This window comes from Pinus tabuliformis, chromosome 8, assembly GCF_031772625.1.
Source record: "Pinus tabuliformis cultivar Carrire ecotype Pingquan chromosome 8, CPIR1, whole genome shotgun sequence".
In the NCBI taxonomy this organism is placed as follows: domain Eukaryota; kingdom Viridiplantae; phylum Streptophyta; class Pinopsida; order Pinales; family Pinaceae; genus Pinus; species Pinus tabuliformis.
The window spans coordinates 1,483,769,144-1,483,788,382 of record NC_142294.1 but is presented as its reverse complement, the minus strand read 5'-3'; the positions used below and the strand labels follow the sequence as shown (position 1 = coordinate 1,483,788,382).

General features: G+C 38.1%; 1 protein-coding gene across 1 annotated transcript; it reads right to left on the bottom strand.

Annotated features, from left to right (window-relative positions):
• Positions 1–4,253: 4,253 nt before the first annotated feature.
• LOC149241434 (uncharacterized) lies at positions 4,254–4,605 on the bottom strand. The gene has a single exon (XM_089367524.1). The coding sequence runs from the start codon at positions 4,552–4,554 to the stop codon at positions 4,357–4,359; it is 198 nt and encodes a 65-aa protein (XP_089223650.1). The 5' UTR covers positions 4,555–4,605; the 3' UTR covers positions 4,254–4,356.
• Positions 4,606–19,239: the final 14,634 nt, after the last annotated feature.

The window sequence follows — 19,239 nt, the reverse complement described above, 5'->3', positions numbered from 1 at the left end:
AAGCAATGAAGATATCCTTCCAAACATTTGTTCACTATCTCAATTTGCCCATCAGATTGAGGATGATAAGATGAGCTATGAGTAATTGAGTACCAAGACAGGAAAATAATTCCGTCCAAAATTTTCCAGTGAAAATGGGATCTCTGTCACATACTATAATCTTTGGGTTTCCATGAAGCGTTTGAATTGCTTCCATAAATGAAATAGCAATTGTACTGATTTAAAATGATGAGACAATAAACAAAAGTGTGCAAACTTGGTAAGTTTATCAACTACCACCATGATGTCATTATTTCCTTCGGACTTAGGTAAACCTGTGATAAAATCCATTAAGACCTCCTCCCAATGCTGGCTTGGAATGACTAAAGGTTGTAATAGACGTGGGGTCTTAATTGTTTCAACTCTATTTTGTTGGCAAACCAAACATTATGCCACAAAATTTTGAATATCAGATTTAAGGCTATCCCCAAAAAACTCCTTGACCCTATGGTAAGTTTTTAAAAATCCCGAGGGTCCTCCTAAGGGACAGGTGTGCAATTCCAAAATAATATTTTGTTTGAGTTGGGAATTCTTACAAAGATATAAGCGATATTTTTACCATAATGAATCATTTTTCCAGCTAAATGTATCAGATGTATTGGGATATTGTTGCGACTTTTGAATGAGTGACCATGCCTCTTCATCATTCTTCCATTCATCCCTTGCTTTGGTTATCCACTTAAGTTGGATAATAGAAATGGCACAAAGAAATTCTTCCACATCCTCATCCTTTCTTGAGAATGCATCTGCAACACAATTTTGCTTCCCTTTTTTGTATATGATTTCAAAGTCATGACCAACATCTTTGTTACCCATTTTTGCTGCTCTTCTGAAGATAATCTTTTTTCCAGAACGTATTTAAGACTACCATGATTTGTTTTTACCTTGAAGTGGCTTCCCATTAGGTAAGGTCACCATTGCTTTAGTGTGTGTAGTATTGCCAACATTTCCTTCTCATAAATAGGTTTATGTAAATACTTTCCTTTGATTGGACAACTTTCAAAACCAATCAGTCTTCCTTCTTGCATTAAAACAACACCAATTCCATTTCCTGATGCATCACATTCCACAATGAAAAGTTTTGTGAACCCAATGTTATGCAATCAACTCACAAATAGATAGATCAACGACTTAAAAACTATCCTCTTGGAAGGGGAAACCTCCTTTACATTACATAAATGAAAAATGATTTAATGATACAAATAACAAGACCTCCTTTGTATATATAAGAGTCTAAGGGGTCACAATATAATCAGAGCCTACATAAAAATAATAATGTAAGGGCACAAAAATAACAATATGGGGGCTACATGGGAACAAAAATAACGATAAGGAGGATACACTAACACTAACAATAAGGGTCTACACTAGTATTATAGGGACCTAACACACCTCCTGCACCAAATCATACCAAAGTCTCTCCCAATCTGGTAGCTTGTCTCTTCCATTAACTAGATCATGATAGTTGTGTCAGGATTTTGGAAGACCAAGGAGTGTTAAGCTCACAAGTTTAGATGATGACACATTTTCTCCTACTCATCCAAGTTCATCTCGAACCTAAGTGAATCTGGAGAGATATTGTGGAATGGTTTCATGCTTTTGCATTCGAATGCCCTGAGTTTATCTCTCAATGCCAAGTTCCTGGCATCATTACTGTTCTGGAATAGATTTGTGAGAGTTTTCCACATTGCAAAAGGAGTCTCCTTTCCATGCAAGTTCGAAACCACATGATCCCTAACACCCTCGAGAATAATCCTCGTGGCTCTTGATGTGTCATTTTTCCACTTAGCAAGTGCCTATGCATATGATGTTGTTGCATCTGGAATATTAGTTTTTGTATATTCCTATACTCCATTTTCATCCAGGAAAACTTCCATCCTGTCTTTCCAAGCACAAAAATTCGAGGTTCCCTCCAATGCATAATCAAGCCTTAATCCATTGAAAGATATTTTTCTTGCACTAAAGATAATCTGCACCAATAACTCTACAAATCAAAATTTGTCCGAGAGAAGATCTGGAACAAGGTTTCTATGTAGTCTTCCATAGCTCTAATACCATGTAGAAATTGCAAGAAATTTTCTACTACTAATGAAATCAAACTGAAATTAAGAGACATAAATTTCTTTTACTATTCTGCAGAAAGGGAAACACATGATATAAGCACATGTAATAACATGCAACCATCAAAACAAAAGGAACACAATGATTTTACATGGGAACCCAGCTCAGAAAAACCCCTCTGTCATTTTGCATTAATTCAGATGAGAAAGAGAAATAATTACAATGTCATGCTTGAACTTTGAAGCACAACCTGCACTGTAAAATTCTTCTCCTTCTTCCTGACCTGCTCTAGCCAACACTTGGCCAATTCAAGTCTCAACCAACCTCCTAATTCCTTACGCAATCCTCGAGGAATCAAACTCCTAAAGAAATAAGAAAAATCCCTATTTCCTTGTGCAAATCCAAGGGGAATCGATCACCTGCTCAATGCAAACGCACTGTACACTCAACAATATACAATTATAAATACAAATGTGCCTTTTCTATCCACTCAACTAGGTAATTCAAATTCCATGCATGACTGGGTCTATTTTTAGCTGATTGACTCGTTAGTTGAGAGTTCAGTGAATTAGCAATAGTCATAACTACTCAACTGACCTTTAAATGACTCAACTAATTACTAGAGTTCAGTTAAATGAGTTCAACTAACAATAACTCAACTAGATTTCTAGATCTAAGTCTACAAACTCGAATTTATTGACTTAACTAGTAGACAATGCCATGTCACTCTAGCTAACTGTAATCCATGTCATCTTGCTGATGAGGAAAATCGAATTTTCTCCATTTGACTAAGGTGCTAGTCAAATGAAGCCTTTTCTTGCTACAATTTCAACATTTTCTCCATATGCATCAATCTTGACTGCATACCATACACTACTCTTTTTTTCAACGAGATAAAAAATTTCAAACCATGTCCATGATAGTGCATTCACATTTATCCTCAGTAAAATCCCTTTTGTAGATTCATTTTTCTCAATAAAAAATCCTCCAATATTGAATAATGTAACTATTCGATGTTCCTTTTGCTGCTTTGAGGGTCTGCTAGTCTTATATCTTAGGACAAAGGCTTGTAGAGTTTTGATTTAGATGTTTTTTTTCCCTTTTGTCAAAACAATAATGCATCAGATAGGTAATAGATTGTTATTTATGCATTGGTTATGGATCAAAATAATATTAAGAAGTGTAAATATGGGATTGTAGGAGCACTATAGTTGATGGTGTCTTCTAATTTCCAATGTTATTATCAACATGAAGAGTTGAGAGAAACCTGTTGTGGAATTTAATGAAGGGGATTGTTTGGCTCTTAATATCCTTATTCAGCTAAGATGTCTTTAAGATCCAAAGCAAGACATAGGAATTATAATGCAAATTCAATATAGCAAGTTTGTAGAACTTGACTTGAAAGTGGATTTTGTGGTTTTGTTGGTGATTTCACTATTTATTTTTCTTAAATTTCTTGGGGTAGTAGTTTAGTTTCCTTATTGCCAAAATCATATGCAAGCATGGTCTAAAAGGAAATTTGTTTTAACAAATTTAATGCTTGAGGTTACAAGTTGATTTAAGAAGCCATTCTGATGACTTTGTAAGAAGAAACACATTCTTAACCATTAAATCCACTTAAAATATACTTACCAAACATTTAATAAAAATACATAACAATCAATTAAATAATATTATACTACTACTTTAACTAACACAAATATCTTTACTTTAAAAAAATATAATTTATTAATAAATTAATAAAAATATAATATTAAATTAATTATATAAAAATTAAAACACATATCTATAATATTTCAAACATTAAGAAACATATTTAGCTATCACAAATTATTAAAATCAAAATTTCAAATTTAATTTTAAAAACTCCACAATTAAAAACCCTTGAAATAAATACAATTAGGGAGATCTAAAAGAAGGTAAAAGCGATCTGGGATGGATGGATGACCTGCCAAAAGTTTAGTTACCTGATGCAAACCGTTACACCATTACAATGAGGAAAATCCCTTACTCCATCGCACAAAATTGGACACAATGTTCTTCAATAGCACAAATATTATGATAAATAGTAGAAATATTATGATATTTCTGTTCTTACTGTTATGAATTGTGTAATCAGAAACCTCTGATAAAAATCTAATTAATACCTATTGTGTAATCAGAAAACATTTCCTTCTTACACCCTAAAACTTCCGTTATCCTCGTATTTTGTCTTAATGATCGCTGTCATCAGGGAGAAACTCCCTGAAACTTGCTTTATCCTTCTTGCATTTCGTCTTCATGATCGCTGTCATCAGGAAAAATCTCCAGTGGGGTTTTCTTGGGCACAATATCGAAAGTTACACCATTTTGCATTTCGATGTCGTCATTGCTGTTGAATCGCTCGTAATTCTCACACGGAGGAGTTTGTCTCGGGGACAATCTCCTCGGGCCTCTGGGACTCTTGGAGCTCATGGCAACCTGTTTCTTGCGCAGAAGAGACGACACCGTCAAAATAACACAACTACAGGCCACCTCCGGTGTTAATCAAGAGCTTGCGATGAAGTCTTTTAAACGAACCAAAAACTACCCAAATCAAAATATATCACATTCCTCTCTTCTCAGCGCAACTCTCATATATATATATATATATGCCTCATATATATATATATGTATAGTTTTACCTAGGATCTACTTATATGGACCAAACCTCCTCACATCTTTCGGATTCTGTTTGTTTAATTGAAATAGTGATTTTGTTATGATATTTTTTTTAATTTTTCGGTATACATAGTTTGCCCTGGCATTGGACCATATGACTAGTAAGAAGGTCATGACCAAACTTCTCCATTGGACTACATGACCATAGAAAAAGTCATGCCCAAACCTCTTCATTAGACAATATGATTTGACTTGGGAGAAGATCATCACCAAACATGATTAGACAAGATGACTTGACCTGGGATTGGACCATATGACTGGTAAGTAAGTCATGACCAAACCTCCCCATTGGAACACATGACCATAAAAAAGTCATGACCAAACCTCCCTAGTAGACAACATGACTTGTCCTGGGATTGGACCATAGGATTAGTAAGAAGGTCATGACTAAACCTTTTTATTAGACCATGAGCCTATAAAAAAGTCATGACCAAACCTCCCCTAAAATAACACGACCAAACCTTTTTATTGGACCACATAAAAAAGCCATGATCAAACTTCCCCACCTAACAATTAGAGCATATTTTATTTATTATGATTTCCTTTGTAATGAGAGACTGAGCTGTTGTTTCCATGTGGAAGCTGGTTAGTCCCTGCGCGATAAATAAATAATTATTTGTTTACCTTCTATGTGGGTCATCGGATAGCTGAGTTAGAAAGTCAACTGTTTCATTTGTAGCTGAAACCTCGGAGTCCGGATGCCTCCAATCTGTAATCGAAGTCAGCATGGCCGTGTTATATTATTAAAAGTTTCAGAGTCGCTTCCTCACCACTTCCTCAGTGCTTCGTTCACACTGTAAAGAGTTGCCGTGTCATATTATCATTATGCACCAACGAATTTTAAGGGGCGCTGAATCAGGTTATTCTAATTCAAAGTCCAGTGGATGAAGCCTCTGAGAATATTGGCTTTGTGCGTTGAACACGGAAGGCGATTGCACAAGAAATGAATACGAAATTTGGTGAGAAAGGACCTACAGATTTTGTTTGATTAAGAACATCAAAGAAAGATGAGATAAAGGATAATGCACAAAAAAATGGAGTGACAATGTTCCAAAGTATTTTTAGTGGAGTCGATAAGAAAATGGTGAATACGTATAAAAGATCTTGAAGATCTTGATGGATAAAGTTTTGGTATTTCTTTTATTTTTGTATTTTTTAATTATGGTGGAATTTATTGGAGTTATTTTAATTAGGGTTAAAATCAATTTGCTAGACGAATATAATATATTATATGACTTAACAAGAACCAAAACATTTTATATTGACTACTAATGGAGTTACTCTCTAGGATTGCCTATTCCTTTAACCCCGTCACAAGAGGTTTAACTAATCAAAAAAAATTAATGCATTGTACCTTTATTTATTTACGTAAATGAATGAGGTGGTATGAGGTATTATTTATGTGTAAATGAATGAGGTGGTATGACCTATGGTACACATTTTTGTAGTTTTTGTTCCCAATACATAACAATTAAAAAAAAACGTGAATTGAAAAGAAATGACGATTACCTTTTTTTAATACGGTTTTAGATAAGAAATAAAAAGGGGAGAATGGAGAAATTCCAAGTATTAAATGAAGAAAACTTGATTTATTGACAATTTATTTTAACGATTAGCCCTTAACTTCAACAATTATCCATCACCAACTTTAACTGATATGGGAAACCATAATTGGAATTGGGGGATCTTTCTTCTTCCATCCAACCCCAACTCCAATCAATAAAGTTATCCTACATTCTCTCATTCTCCTCCACATGAAGCCCAAGCTCCAAAGGTCAAGATACTTTAATCCATTTTCTTATAAGTTAAGATTTCTATTACTAATGTGAATTTATATAAGCCATACATTGTTGTCTATCTTGACCTACCACTTGGGAACCCCTACCTTCTCCCCCATGGTGACAACGCTCTAGCATACCATCTCTAAAAATGCAATAGTTAACAGTGAGATTCCTAACTAGATTACAAGGGAGGGGATGGCTAAGAACAAGGAGAGAGTGCAAGAGGGGAGGGAATAAAGCATATAGCAACACCCACAAATGAAAAGTAGAAAGTAGGGGTCGAAACTTGCCTACAAACTTAATAGGTTGCAATTGAATCAATGCTGTGACAAGGAGGAATAATTGTAGATAGTTGAGGATGATAACCAAAGGACCATAACAAACGATAAATTTTCCATGGAATGGAGAAATAGGGAAGCAATATTGAAGAGAAACAAGCTCATAATTAATTGAAGCAATGAGGTTGAGGGGTGTGATGTGAGGCGTGCATTGATTTTTATCTCCCTACAGACCAAACTAGTAACCATAAATTCTCACTTGTGACCATGAAATCACACTATAGGATGGAATACCATGGATGGTTGAATAAGGTGGGATGGTGGTACATTAGGCCCTGTCCTTGAGGGAGGTGTCAACATCCTCATCATCCATGCCATAGCCTCCCTTCTCACCCAACGTGGGGCTAAGTCCACATAAGCTAGAGTATGGTAGTCATTCCTAAGAGGAGAAATTGGGAGATCCTCCCAAGTACAACTGAAAGAGGGATTTGGAGCTTCACAACCATCATTGGCTAAGTGGTATGCTAAATTGTTTTTGTTTCTTCGAACATGCAAGGCTATAACCATGGGAATCTTAGAGAGGATGGTGGTTATACGGAGAAGTAAATTCTTTAGGTGCTACTTGTGAAATGATTTTTTGGGACCCAATCCATTAAGGATCTGTTGTAGCCGCTACAATACTTGGCGTCTCACAGGTTGAACTCCAACTCTTCGAATGGACCTTGTTTCCTGAAAAGCAAGTCTAACTCCTCCAGAAGTATTGTTCAATTCTTTGATCATCTTGGTTTCTACACTAGCCTGATTGAAAGATGTAGCACCTGCCATGCTCTTGATCTGTCAGCACACATTCCAAGCCAAGTCAACACAGTTGTTCCGATTGGGGATGAGGGGTATATTGGTACACAAGCAATATGACAGTCACCGTTTAAGTTTCAACGCTGGTGTTTCTCCGCTACTGGTAGGCTTGTACAATACCCCGGTGGAGTCACGCAGGAACACAAGCATCGCTCCGCTTCCAGTGAGCTTGGTCAGTACCCCGATGAAGTTACTTGCATCACCTCTCTGTGCAAGAAGCCTTTCTCTTCTTTTTCCTTATTCATTTTTCAAAATCTTTCACATTCTCATTTTTTCAAGAACTGTGCATAGCACTTATTTATTTCAGAGGCGGAAGAGGGATCCTGACCTATTGAGAGCATATGAGGTTGTTCCTTCAGAGAAGTATTATGTATATACCTCTAACATACTTGTTAAATTTTTCACCCTCACCTTACTCTACTTGACTGGGCTGACAAGTATTAACCCGAAACAACGGACTAGAGTAGGCGGTACTAGTTAGCGCACAAGCGTTGTAATTTCACACAAGGTTCACTTCAAACAGAACATATTTTCCATTGGTGTATCATTGACTGAAGACAACAAGTTCTACATAAAGAGAGAAGAAAACAAATAACCAAGTATTGATAATTGCAAAAGTCCTCTTGTACTTTACCCTGCTTGTTCAAAGAATCGCACATGGTTTCATGTGAGACTAACCTACGAACATAAGCAAGAAAAAAAAAACAAAGCAAAGCAAAGGGTAGAAGCGAATGTGAAAGAAAAGCAAGCAGGCAAGAAAACAAACAAACCAAGCAAGAAAGAAAACATGCAAGCAAGCAAACCAACAAGGGCCAGATGACAAGCTGAGTCCTCACATCCTGTTTTGAATCTTCGCACATCTATCATGGATATCATTAGAGTCCACCCTCCATGATGTCTATCTAATGCACAACCCTTTAACATCATGAAGGAGTTTTATGATCTCTTGTCGGAATTCACGTATGATGGTGAAGGCGAAGTGGCCTGGCCTGAGCACTTACATGACTTCCTTGCATTCTTGGAGGATGCAAAGGAGTTTGATGAAGTTGAGGTTAGCATGCTTCTTTCAACCACACTTCACGAATCCCCACAACGTTGGTGCCGCAGCTTGCCTCACAATTGTGTGCACTCATTTGAGTAGTTCAGTGATCTAATCAAATCTACTTTCCATAATTTTGATCATGAACCTCTTGAAAAAAAAATATTAAAACAACAGAAGACTCCGCCTGAATCGCTTATGGATTTTTGGCAGTGCTTTCATGTACTCCAGTTTGAAGCTCCGAAAAACTAGATGAAATTCCAATATCTTTGGGACAGATTTGAATATTTCCTTCACAAATCATTCCATCCCAAAATGAAGTTGAAGTTAAAATCCCACTCAGCATACTTTGGTGATGGAGCTGCACAATTGCAAGTGGACGCAGTTGCTTTCACAAGTGACTGTCCGCCTTCCCCTCATCAAACATCTCCACCACCGTAGAGTGATGCGGGAGAACATGCATGCACGTTTGTTCAGCTGTCACATCCTCCCATCATCACTACTCTCAATTTCTACACAGATTTGGTTGGGAAGCCCATGGGTCGTCACATGCACTTGCTACCTCAACCTCCGTCTCCACGTTCTATTGATCCTCTGTATTGCATTGTCTTGTGTTCTTCCGTTCTAGACTCTACACCTACTATGAATGAGGATCAAGCCATCGACATAGTTGATGTTTCACAATCGACATGCGTTGTTATACGATGAGTATGAATGGGAATCTAAATAACAGCCTTTGGTGAAGGAAGACCTTCTTTTGTCTGCACCTCCTCCGCTTTTCCCTGACATCTTTGGTGATTCTATTATCTATGTTTTTCGTTGTGTAAATTCATCCATGGATGTATCTACTTCTGATCATTCGTAGAACACACCCAATGTCAGTACATCATTTCACAGTGGAGAGGAAAAATTATTCATTAAAGATCCACTCGATTTTTCATTTTCCTTTTCCCGAAACGCAAAGGGTGAACATTATTTCTTCTCATCTACCCCTTTGTTTGATTCATCAGATCATGAGGATGCCAATGAACTCATTGATTTTTCTGATCGTAGCTGTCGTGATCTATTTACTCCCGTATTCGATCACGATGATGATTCTATGGTTGTTGATCTTTCAAATCCACCTTTTTATGATGATATATCTATCTATGAAGTTGAAACCTCGCAGGCTATCGAGGCACTTCAGCTCGAGCTAATGGTTATGTCAGGTCCTCGCTGTCTTGAGGTTGGTTTCACTTCTGATCAGGAAATTGTTGAAATACCCAAGGCTCCTCATCACTCATCTGCATGCATTAAAGATCAATCCAACACACAAATTTCTCTTTCTCCACTCAAATCACATAATCCCATCGCTCAAGCATTGGGGGAATCTTACACAAAAAGCACACTTGCACGTCGTAAGTTGTCTATGTTTCTCATGTTTGCTTACATGTCACATTCAAGAGAGTGCATATGCTTAACATCTGCACACAGTGTATCACAACACCATGGTAAGTCCACAAAATTCTTTTCATGCGCTTTCACTTTTTTCTTTTTTATGGATGCATTTAAACTTAGAGTGTGTTTGTATTCATTGTTATATCTTTCATGTTTGTTTTTTCGCCTCACTGTGTTGTTCACAAACCATTCCTTCACCAACATGGGTCAACCAATGCGTCGGTGGCTACATTTGAAATATCACTTCACGTGATCAGACCCATGCACCATTAGCTTAGGAGTAGGAGTAGTGTTTGCTTGATGTTGGTTTGCTTGCATGCATGTTTTCTTTCTTTCTTGGTTTGTTTGTTCTCTTGCTTACTTGCATTTCTTTCGCATTTGCTTCTTCTCTTTGCTTTGTTTTGTTTTGTTTGCTTGCTTACATTCGTAGGTTAGTCTCGCATGAAACCGTACGCGACTCTTGAAACAAGTAGGGTAAGGTACAAGAGGACTTGTGTAGTTATCATTACTTGGTTATTTTTTGTCTTCAGTCAATGATATACCAATGAAAAATCCGTTATGTTTGAAGTGAACCTTGGTGAAATCACAATGCTTGCACGCTAACTATTACCACCTACTCTAGTCGGTTGTTTTGGGTTAATCCTTGTCAGCCCAGTCAAGTAGAGTAAGGTGAGGGGGAAAACCTTAATAAGTATGTTAGAGGTATATACAAAATACTTCTCTAAAGGAACAACCTCTTCTGATCTCAATAAGTGAAGATCTCTCTTCTGCCTTTTAAATAAATAAGTGCTATGCACAATTCTTAAAAAAATGAAAAATGAAACAATGAAAATGTGAAAAATTTTGAAAAATGAATAAGATGAAAGAAGAGAAAGGCTTCCTACATAGAGAGGTAATGAAAATAACTCTTCTGGGGTACTGATAAACTCATTGGCAGTGGAGAGATGCATGTGTTCCTGTGTGACTCTGCCAGAGTACTGTCCAGACCTGTTGGCAGTGGAGCAACACCAGAGATGTAACGTAAACTCTGACTGTCATATTGCTTGTGTACCAATATACACCTCATCCCCAATATAAACAACTAAATTGACTTGTCTTGGAATGTGTGTTGACCGATCAAGAGCACAGTAGGTGCTACATCTTTCAATCAGGCTAGTGTGGAAACCATGATGATCAGAGAATTGAACAATACTTCCAGAGGAGTTAAACTTGCTTTTCACAAAACAAGTTCCATTCAGAGAGTTGGAGTTCTACCACTGTGTCGCCAAGTGTTGTAGTGGCTACAACACCCCTTCAAAATTTTTCCTTAACTTTGTTTTGAAGCCTCCCTACCAACCATCCTTAGCAGCATGTCGTGCACTATCCAAGTACAAATGCTTCCGTTGAGTTTCGGTGGCTTATCAACTTGTGTGTGACAACTTATTTGTCTCCCACCTGCAGGCTGACATTCTGGAACTCAGTTAGTTTTTGGTTGTGATGTTCACTTGGAAAATTGCGCAATTCTTGAAGGGAATGAACCTTTCCTTGGAAATTTCACAATCCATCTGGGCTGCCTGTTGCTCTCCAGAAATGTGCAGAACAACCACGTAGCCTTCCCTCTGGAAATTGTGCAATGCAGCCCAACGCTGGTCTTGGTCTAAAAAATTGTGCAATTTTGGCTGACAGCCAGGGCTTCAGTCTAGAAATTGCGCAATGCTTGAGGGGCAACCAAATTTTCTCAGCCTATAAACTGTGCAAAAATTATTCCCAGGCTTGCAAACTATTGCATGTGCTCCCAGGTTGACTAATTCCCTCCAGGACTGAGAAATCTTGATTTTCATGCATGAGCTTCTTTTCTCGAAAAAGAAAAAGGAAAAAAACAAAAAATCATCCCTTGATTTTAGGGATCTAGTTTTAGCAGCTGAGGGTTACATGCAAAATCCATTTTAGAAACCTCCTGCCAAGTGTCACTTTTCCCTAGATTTGTGGCATGCACATCATAAGCCTTGATCTTATCAAACTTATTTATTTGATGCTGTAGAGCTCATTCCTCACATCGATCTTGGAGCTCTGACATCCCACATTGCGTTTAGGAGCATTTGGCACATTCAGATCTACTTTTTCTAGGTAAGTCCGCTTTTCATGTCTTTTGCTGCTTTTCTGTCACTTTTTTGTATTTCGGTTTGTGTGAATACTATTTTCTTGGTTTCAATGAACGCTTGTTGTTGTTTTAATGCATGTTAGCTTGTAGAAGCACTCTTTCAAGTTTTTCATTGCATCTCACTGCTGTCACATGCATGACACTATTTCTGCACTAACGGTCAACATTGGTTGTGACTCACTTCACACACTTTCTTATTTTCCCATTTTCTGAATCCTTCACTCACTGTTTGCATGCATGATCATTCACACTTGTTTTCAATTAGCTTCTCCATGCATTCAAAATTTTCATGTTTTCAGTTGCCTGTCGATGGGTTTAGGCTGCCTTGGCCCAGACCTTGCCTTGCCAGGATTGCAATGCGCATTTATGAGAGTGAAGGCTCTACCTTCCTCCCAGAAATTACAAAAATTTGGCCTATCACTGGCCTCCAGGCTTGCTTTTTCCAATTATAAGATGCAGTGTCTTGCTGGCCCCAAAAATTGCGCAAATGCAATTTGCTAGTTACAGTCATTGCTGACTAAAACTGCGCATTGTGCAGTTTGAGTCCTCAGTAGGCCAAGTTGGACTGTGCATTGCATAGTTTTAGTATTCAGTCAACCCATTGATAGTCCAGACTGTGCTTTGTGCATTTTTGGGAATCAGTCTCCTAGCCTCCAGGTGAAAATTATGCAATCTTTCTAGTCTGTCACCCGGGTGTGTTGCATGTCAGTCCTCAAGTTGTTTTGGTTTTCAATTGAACTTGTGCTTGCCATGAGTGTTTCTCTATCTCCACGTATCATAGGTGTTCATCCATATCTCAGTAGTATAGTTACAATGGCCTCCAAGAGAGCAGGGTCAAAGGACATCGTTGAGAGTGCAACTGGAGAGGCAGTTGAGAAATTGTCTATGAGCTTACCTACCTATGAAGACACCAAGCTGTTCATAGACAAGGATATCGAGTTGAAATGGAAAGACATCAATGACACCTTCTCAGGAACATTTGAGGAAAATCTAGAAGACCACAGGGTCTATGTCAATACACACAAGTCTGGCTTGTACCAGATTACATGTAGGTATCACGCGTTTCCATGCATGAACATGATACGCTCGATTGTCTCGCATAATGATCCAGAGACAATGGTGTTGAGAAGTTTCAGTGGAACACAACTCACTACCTTGAGGACAAAGGACTTTCAAGAGATGTATCACTTGTCGCAGCTGGTGATCACGATGGATACACCCTTCACTGGACCCAGCAGTAGTGTAAACTCAGGAGATATATTGAAGAGATAGGTGAAAGATCAATCCAAGTTGAGGACAACACCCAGCTAGGTTTACAAGATGAGGATAATGTGGAAAGAATATAAACCCTTATTCATCTTTTCATGCCTCTTATACGGCCAAGAGAGCACAAAGACTTTCCTGCAAAGTTGGGTGATTGTGTTAGATCAACTCGCGAGCGAAGGAAGACCTTGCAACTGGTCTGACATGTTGGCTCTCAGGTTGAAGGAACAGGTGACAAAAGCCCAACATCCACCCAAAGTTCAACAAGTGAAGATATACATGTCCACTTACATACTTGATGCAGTCTGTGCCCGTCAGCAGTTCCCACGCTTGAGTTGGGCATGGACACCGTCGGAAACCTCTGTGCACATTTATTGTAGGTTGTTCTCCAAATGAAGCTTCCATGGAGTTATCATACAGTTATCAGACCACTTTGTCACCCCAATGTATAGGATGATATTTGAGTAGGATCCACCTTACATGTTGTAGGAAGTGATGGAGGCATTGATCGTCATAGAAGATTGATATACCTCACCCCTTGGCACCTTCATACGGATGTACAATGCGGAGAAGGCTCCACATGTTTTACAGAAGTTTTACATGGACAAGATCGTCATGCAAGAAGTGTCATATCACATCTCGATGGGGTTTTCAGTGAGACTGCACAGGAAGAAGAAGGCACCTTTGTACGCTCTTCCTTTGCAGATCAGGTTGTATGAGATCCAGAATCTCAAGCATCTTGAGGTTAAGATAGAGGAATTCAATAGATTCACCTTTGACACCAGAATTTTGAATCTCTACGACCCGCATTGCTTAGTGAAGGACCACTATGTGAGAGTGCACCATCCTTGTATTCATGGTACATGTCATTGGCCTGAGGAAGTCCCATGGAGATACTGCTATCACTTCTCAAGGCTCAATGAACCGGTCAACATAGTTGTAAAGTGGTTAGAAAAGAAGAAGGCAACAACATCTAAGAGAGTAGTATCATCAGCAACAATAGAGGGTAGTAGACCTACGTGTGACAAAGACAAGAGGAAGGTTGTTCATAACATAGAGGCATAGCAAAGCTGCAAGTTCAAAGCATATCCACTTGTGTTGAAAGAAGCTTTGAAGATTGAGGCTAAGATGCAATAGCGTGATAAAAGGATCGCGCAAAGGAAAAGAGAGAAACGGAAGATGGAGGAAATAGGAAAGGAGTTGTATGAGTTGAAGCAACAACTCATGGAAGAACAAGAGCTTCATAGAAGAGAGAAGGAAGTGCAGCAGGGATAGGAACAATAAGAGGCACAACATGCACAGATTGATGAAACTGTGCCCATACAGGTTATTGACTAATCTAAGCAGTTGACATAGAGCAGACAGGGTGAGAAGTTGCAGGAGCATGAATTGGCTCAAGAGATTGAGCAAATGCTACAGAAGATGGACACAGATATGGTTCAGCTATAGTCAGATCAGGATATTGATCTCATGCTTCAAAACCAAGAGGTTACCCCACTAGCTTCACCATATCTAAAAGTAGAGCAATTCCCAAGCGATCAAGGAGACATAAATGCTTTAAGACAATCCAGAAATGGAGATGCACAAAATATATTTCGACGAGTCACAACACATAGTTGTGCAGTCGCCAGAGTGCCTAATCCAGATTTCCATGTATCTCCTGTGCAGTTTGAAGAGAGAGTGATCATATCTGATGTGCACAGACATTCAGATGCGTTGGCCAATGCTACCAAACATACACTGATGCCACCAGCTCGAGTGTTAGATTCTTGATAGCTGAGAACGAGCGCATGGCTAAGGAATTACAAGCGACCAAGTAGGGAGGAGAGCAGGTGACAACATCTGCAAGAGCAGAGTTAAGGATAGAAATACTAGATGAAGTATCGTCTCTCATGACAGTCATGCAGAAGCCGTATTTCCAGATTCGTCACTGTGCATAAGTCAGTTTTCCATCTCAACGGTTGGCAGCAACATTGTGCTAGGAGAGCACGCATCTTGTCAGATCTACACACTATTGTTGATCACATACAAACATGGACAATGAGATACAAAGGAGCCCCATTACACTTTCCAAAGATGATGAAGCCAAAGGTGGTAGAGTTGAAGGCACGCATCCATAGTCAGATCTATAACTATGAGGAACCCCCGCAGTTCATCACTAGTTTGCAGGCTTCACATGCACATGTGTTCAGGAGCATGGATGTCACTGTGCGCATGCATGCAATACCATCCATTGGCACACTGACCGAGGCAAAAATCAAAGAACCAATTCTGACTGGAGTTGGACATGTAGTTTGATTAGTTGATGCGCGTAGCCACCAACGCATTTGTATGTTGTTGGTCTGGCTACACTCAAGGCAATGATGCACATGTTATCTAACGAGTTGGACAGAGGTGCCAAATCAGTTTACCCAGATAAAATGGAGGTAAGAGTTCACTTTCAGAAGGATGTCACCATAGAGCACGTAGACACGATAACAAACTACCGATATTGGCATTATTTCGTCACCGTCGATCATCACGAGGATGTCGTAGAGTTAGTCTTCCCACAACTGTCTGAGTCTTAGTGATGTCTTACATGGCTTACTCAAGTCTATTTTTGTCTTACATGGGTACATGTGCAAATTGTAATGTAAACATTTTGTAATAGTGAAAGACCAAGTGTCGATAGTGGAATGTAACAGTCATGTAGTAGTTGAAGAGTCATGAGGGTTAGTGAAGAGTCACAAACGGGAATGTCAAGAGTCATCCCACCCTTTTCTATTTATAGAACTTCATAACTCATTGTACAGGCTTTTGAGAGCCAAGATTCTTGTAGGATAACTTAGAGAAAGCTTGGAGTGTATTGTAACGAGCCTTGGCTTCTCCACAGTGCAGAGCTAGTACATCTTTTTGGAAGAGCAGGCGACAATGATTGTAATGTTCCACTATCGGGGATAGTGGAAGTTGTGGTTGGATGTATGATTGGATCTTTCACTCTTTTAATATAAGAGATCCAACACGTTTCATGAATATGCTGTTATTTTTGTTATGGTTACTCTAATGATATATGTAGCTATTATTTACGCATGTATGTATGGACTATTCTATATGTGTTTGTATGAATCTTATCGAAGTGTATTGTTTATATAAATCATCACTTTGGATTGTCGGTTATCATGATTTCCATCTCGTGATGTCTTTATGCTTGTGTCTTCCCTTTCAAGTTGCATGCTATCATAGGTTTCCAACGGGTGCACTCACTTCTCCTTCCATGTGTTAGAGGCTTTCATGCACCTTCCTTGACTTGCTACAACGTCACACCCTTGCTATCAACAATGACAACTTACTTACCTCTGCGCACAACCATAGTCAAGGTGATACTGTACTACCCACTATTGGGACTCCTACTCTAAACGGTCTGAGGTCTAGTTGGCACTTCTTACCGGGGAGATCCCCTGACATGTTGGTGGTTCTAGGATCATCAACATGATCCTTTTGACATATCTAATCACCACGAGGGAATCTCCTTCTATGATGATTTTGGAGAAAGATGAGCTTTGTGTATGAAGAAACCCCTAGATTTCCTTTTATGATGATTTGGAGAAAGAGGAGATTTGTGCATGAAGAAGATCCCAACAAAGGACATGAAGTTAAACAACATTGTTATTATTTTTTCTCTGGTAGTTTACATAGAGGTGAGATATGTGACCTTGATCATTCTTGAAATCTCCCCTCTATATTACTTCTCCTTAGTTACCTTTCAAATTTCCATTGATGTTAAGTTTGATGAAACCCTTAGGGGGAAGAAGTGTGTTATGTAGAATTCTTCTTGAATGTGTATAAAAGGAAACTACTTTAGGCCATGGATGAAAAACAACCCTAACAATAAAAATGGTTGTTAAACAATGTAGATATGTATCAAATGTTATAAACAAAACTTGCCAAAGCCCTGATATATGTTGTAGACATAGTTAAACAACAAAATGGAATAGTAAAATAAGCTCAAATAACTCCAATAATCCAATGGAAACTAGATATATAGAGAATATATTGTATTAAAAAACACCTGTGAAGGGAACAAATAATGTTACCAGTCCCCCTCTAGGATGGGTTCTTGGCTATCCTCAAATGTATTAAGCTTTTGTAGGGTCCCTCTCCTCTATAATGTGTAAAACCCAACAAACAAAATGTTTGAACTCAATTAGAACTCAATTGAAAAAGAAGATGGCATGCGATAGTGATAATAATCAGAGCTGTAACAGTGAGTGCAACAATGAAAATAATCGAAAGTGAAGAATGAATGTAAAACCCTTCTATTTATGATAAAATATTAGGTTATTCTCGAATAATGGGAAATAATAAAATATTATTAACCAAATTCTAGAATTAACCATTTGGAGTATTTTATTATATTTTGTTGGAGGGAAAAAATATTTAAATTGGTTAAATACTTTTATTTAGAAATAATAAATTATTTATTTATTATCTCAAGAAATATGGTTAAGGAATAATAAATAAATAATGATTTATTCAAGTATTCCTAGGGAATTTAGTCAAACTTGACAAGGAATAATAACTAATTAGTGATTAATTAATTATTCTTAGAGAAAAATAAGATATTGATTTATCTATTTATTTCTCATAACTGGTTCAAATATGACAAGGAATATTAGTCAAATAATGGTTTAATTAATTATTCCTAGAAGATAATTAAATAAATAGTGATTTATTTATTTATTATTCATGGGTTTAACTAGAAATAACTTAACAAATGTCGTTTATTGAGTAATTTCTTATAGTGAAAGCAATTTTACTATGGTAAAATTGGCCTTACATGGTGTACTTCGATCCATTTAGTAAATTATGGCTAGATGATCAATTTCCAGTGATAACAGATTTCCCTCCAATGTACGAGTGTTAGGAGAAAAATGTATGACTAAAGTACATTCTAAGGACACAATCACTAGACACCGAAGGGGAGTGAGAGAGAGAGAGAGACCAATGGAGTTGAATCAAAAGAGGATAGTGATAGAGGGGGCGAGACCAACTAATTGATGTAAGTCTCCTTTTATGCTTTGGTACTTGATCTTAGTGAGGCGGGGGAGGCATACCTATACCTGCCGAGATAACTCAGTACAAAAATAATAATGCACCTAGAAAAATGAACTGAGCAATAAAGTACATGCTGAATGGTACATAGCATACTAGCATATATGAGCCAAAAAATAATACAGTGTATCCCATATACATAATGCGCCTAGAAAAATATGAGTCGTGACTAAATACAATAACATCTGAGTACATGATATATAATGGCCCTCCCCTCAAAAAATGGGTGGGAGGGAGGGTAGAACAACCAAAGAAGCCATGCTGAACAGGAAAGGGCTCTGCCAAAACTGAATGGATCATCTAAAGGAGACATGCATGCTATGGACGCTACAAGCGACAAGAACCGAACCCATCAAATTTGTGGAACTGCATCTAAGGTTGTAGCATAATATGAAGTCATCTGGGCATGTGGGGGGCTACCTGAAGGGACACCCCCTAATGAGATCTGAAACATCTCACACACACCCGGGAATCACTGGTAAAATCCATTGCATCACTAGACCATTAAGTGTATGAAGCACGAGCATGACACAATCAAGTCAAAGGGAAAAGACG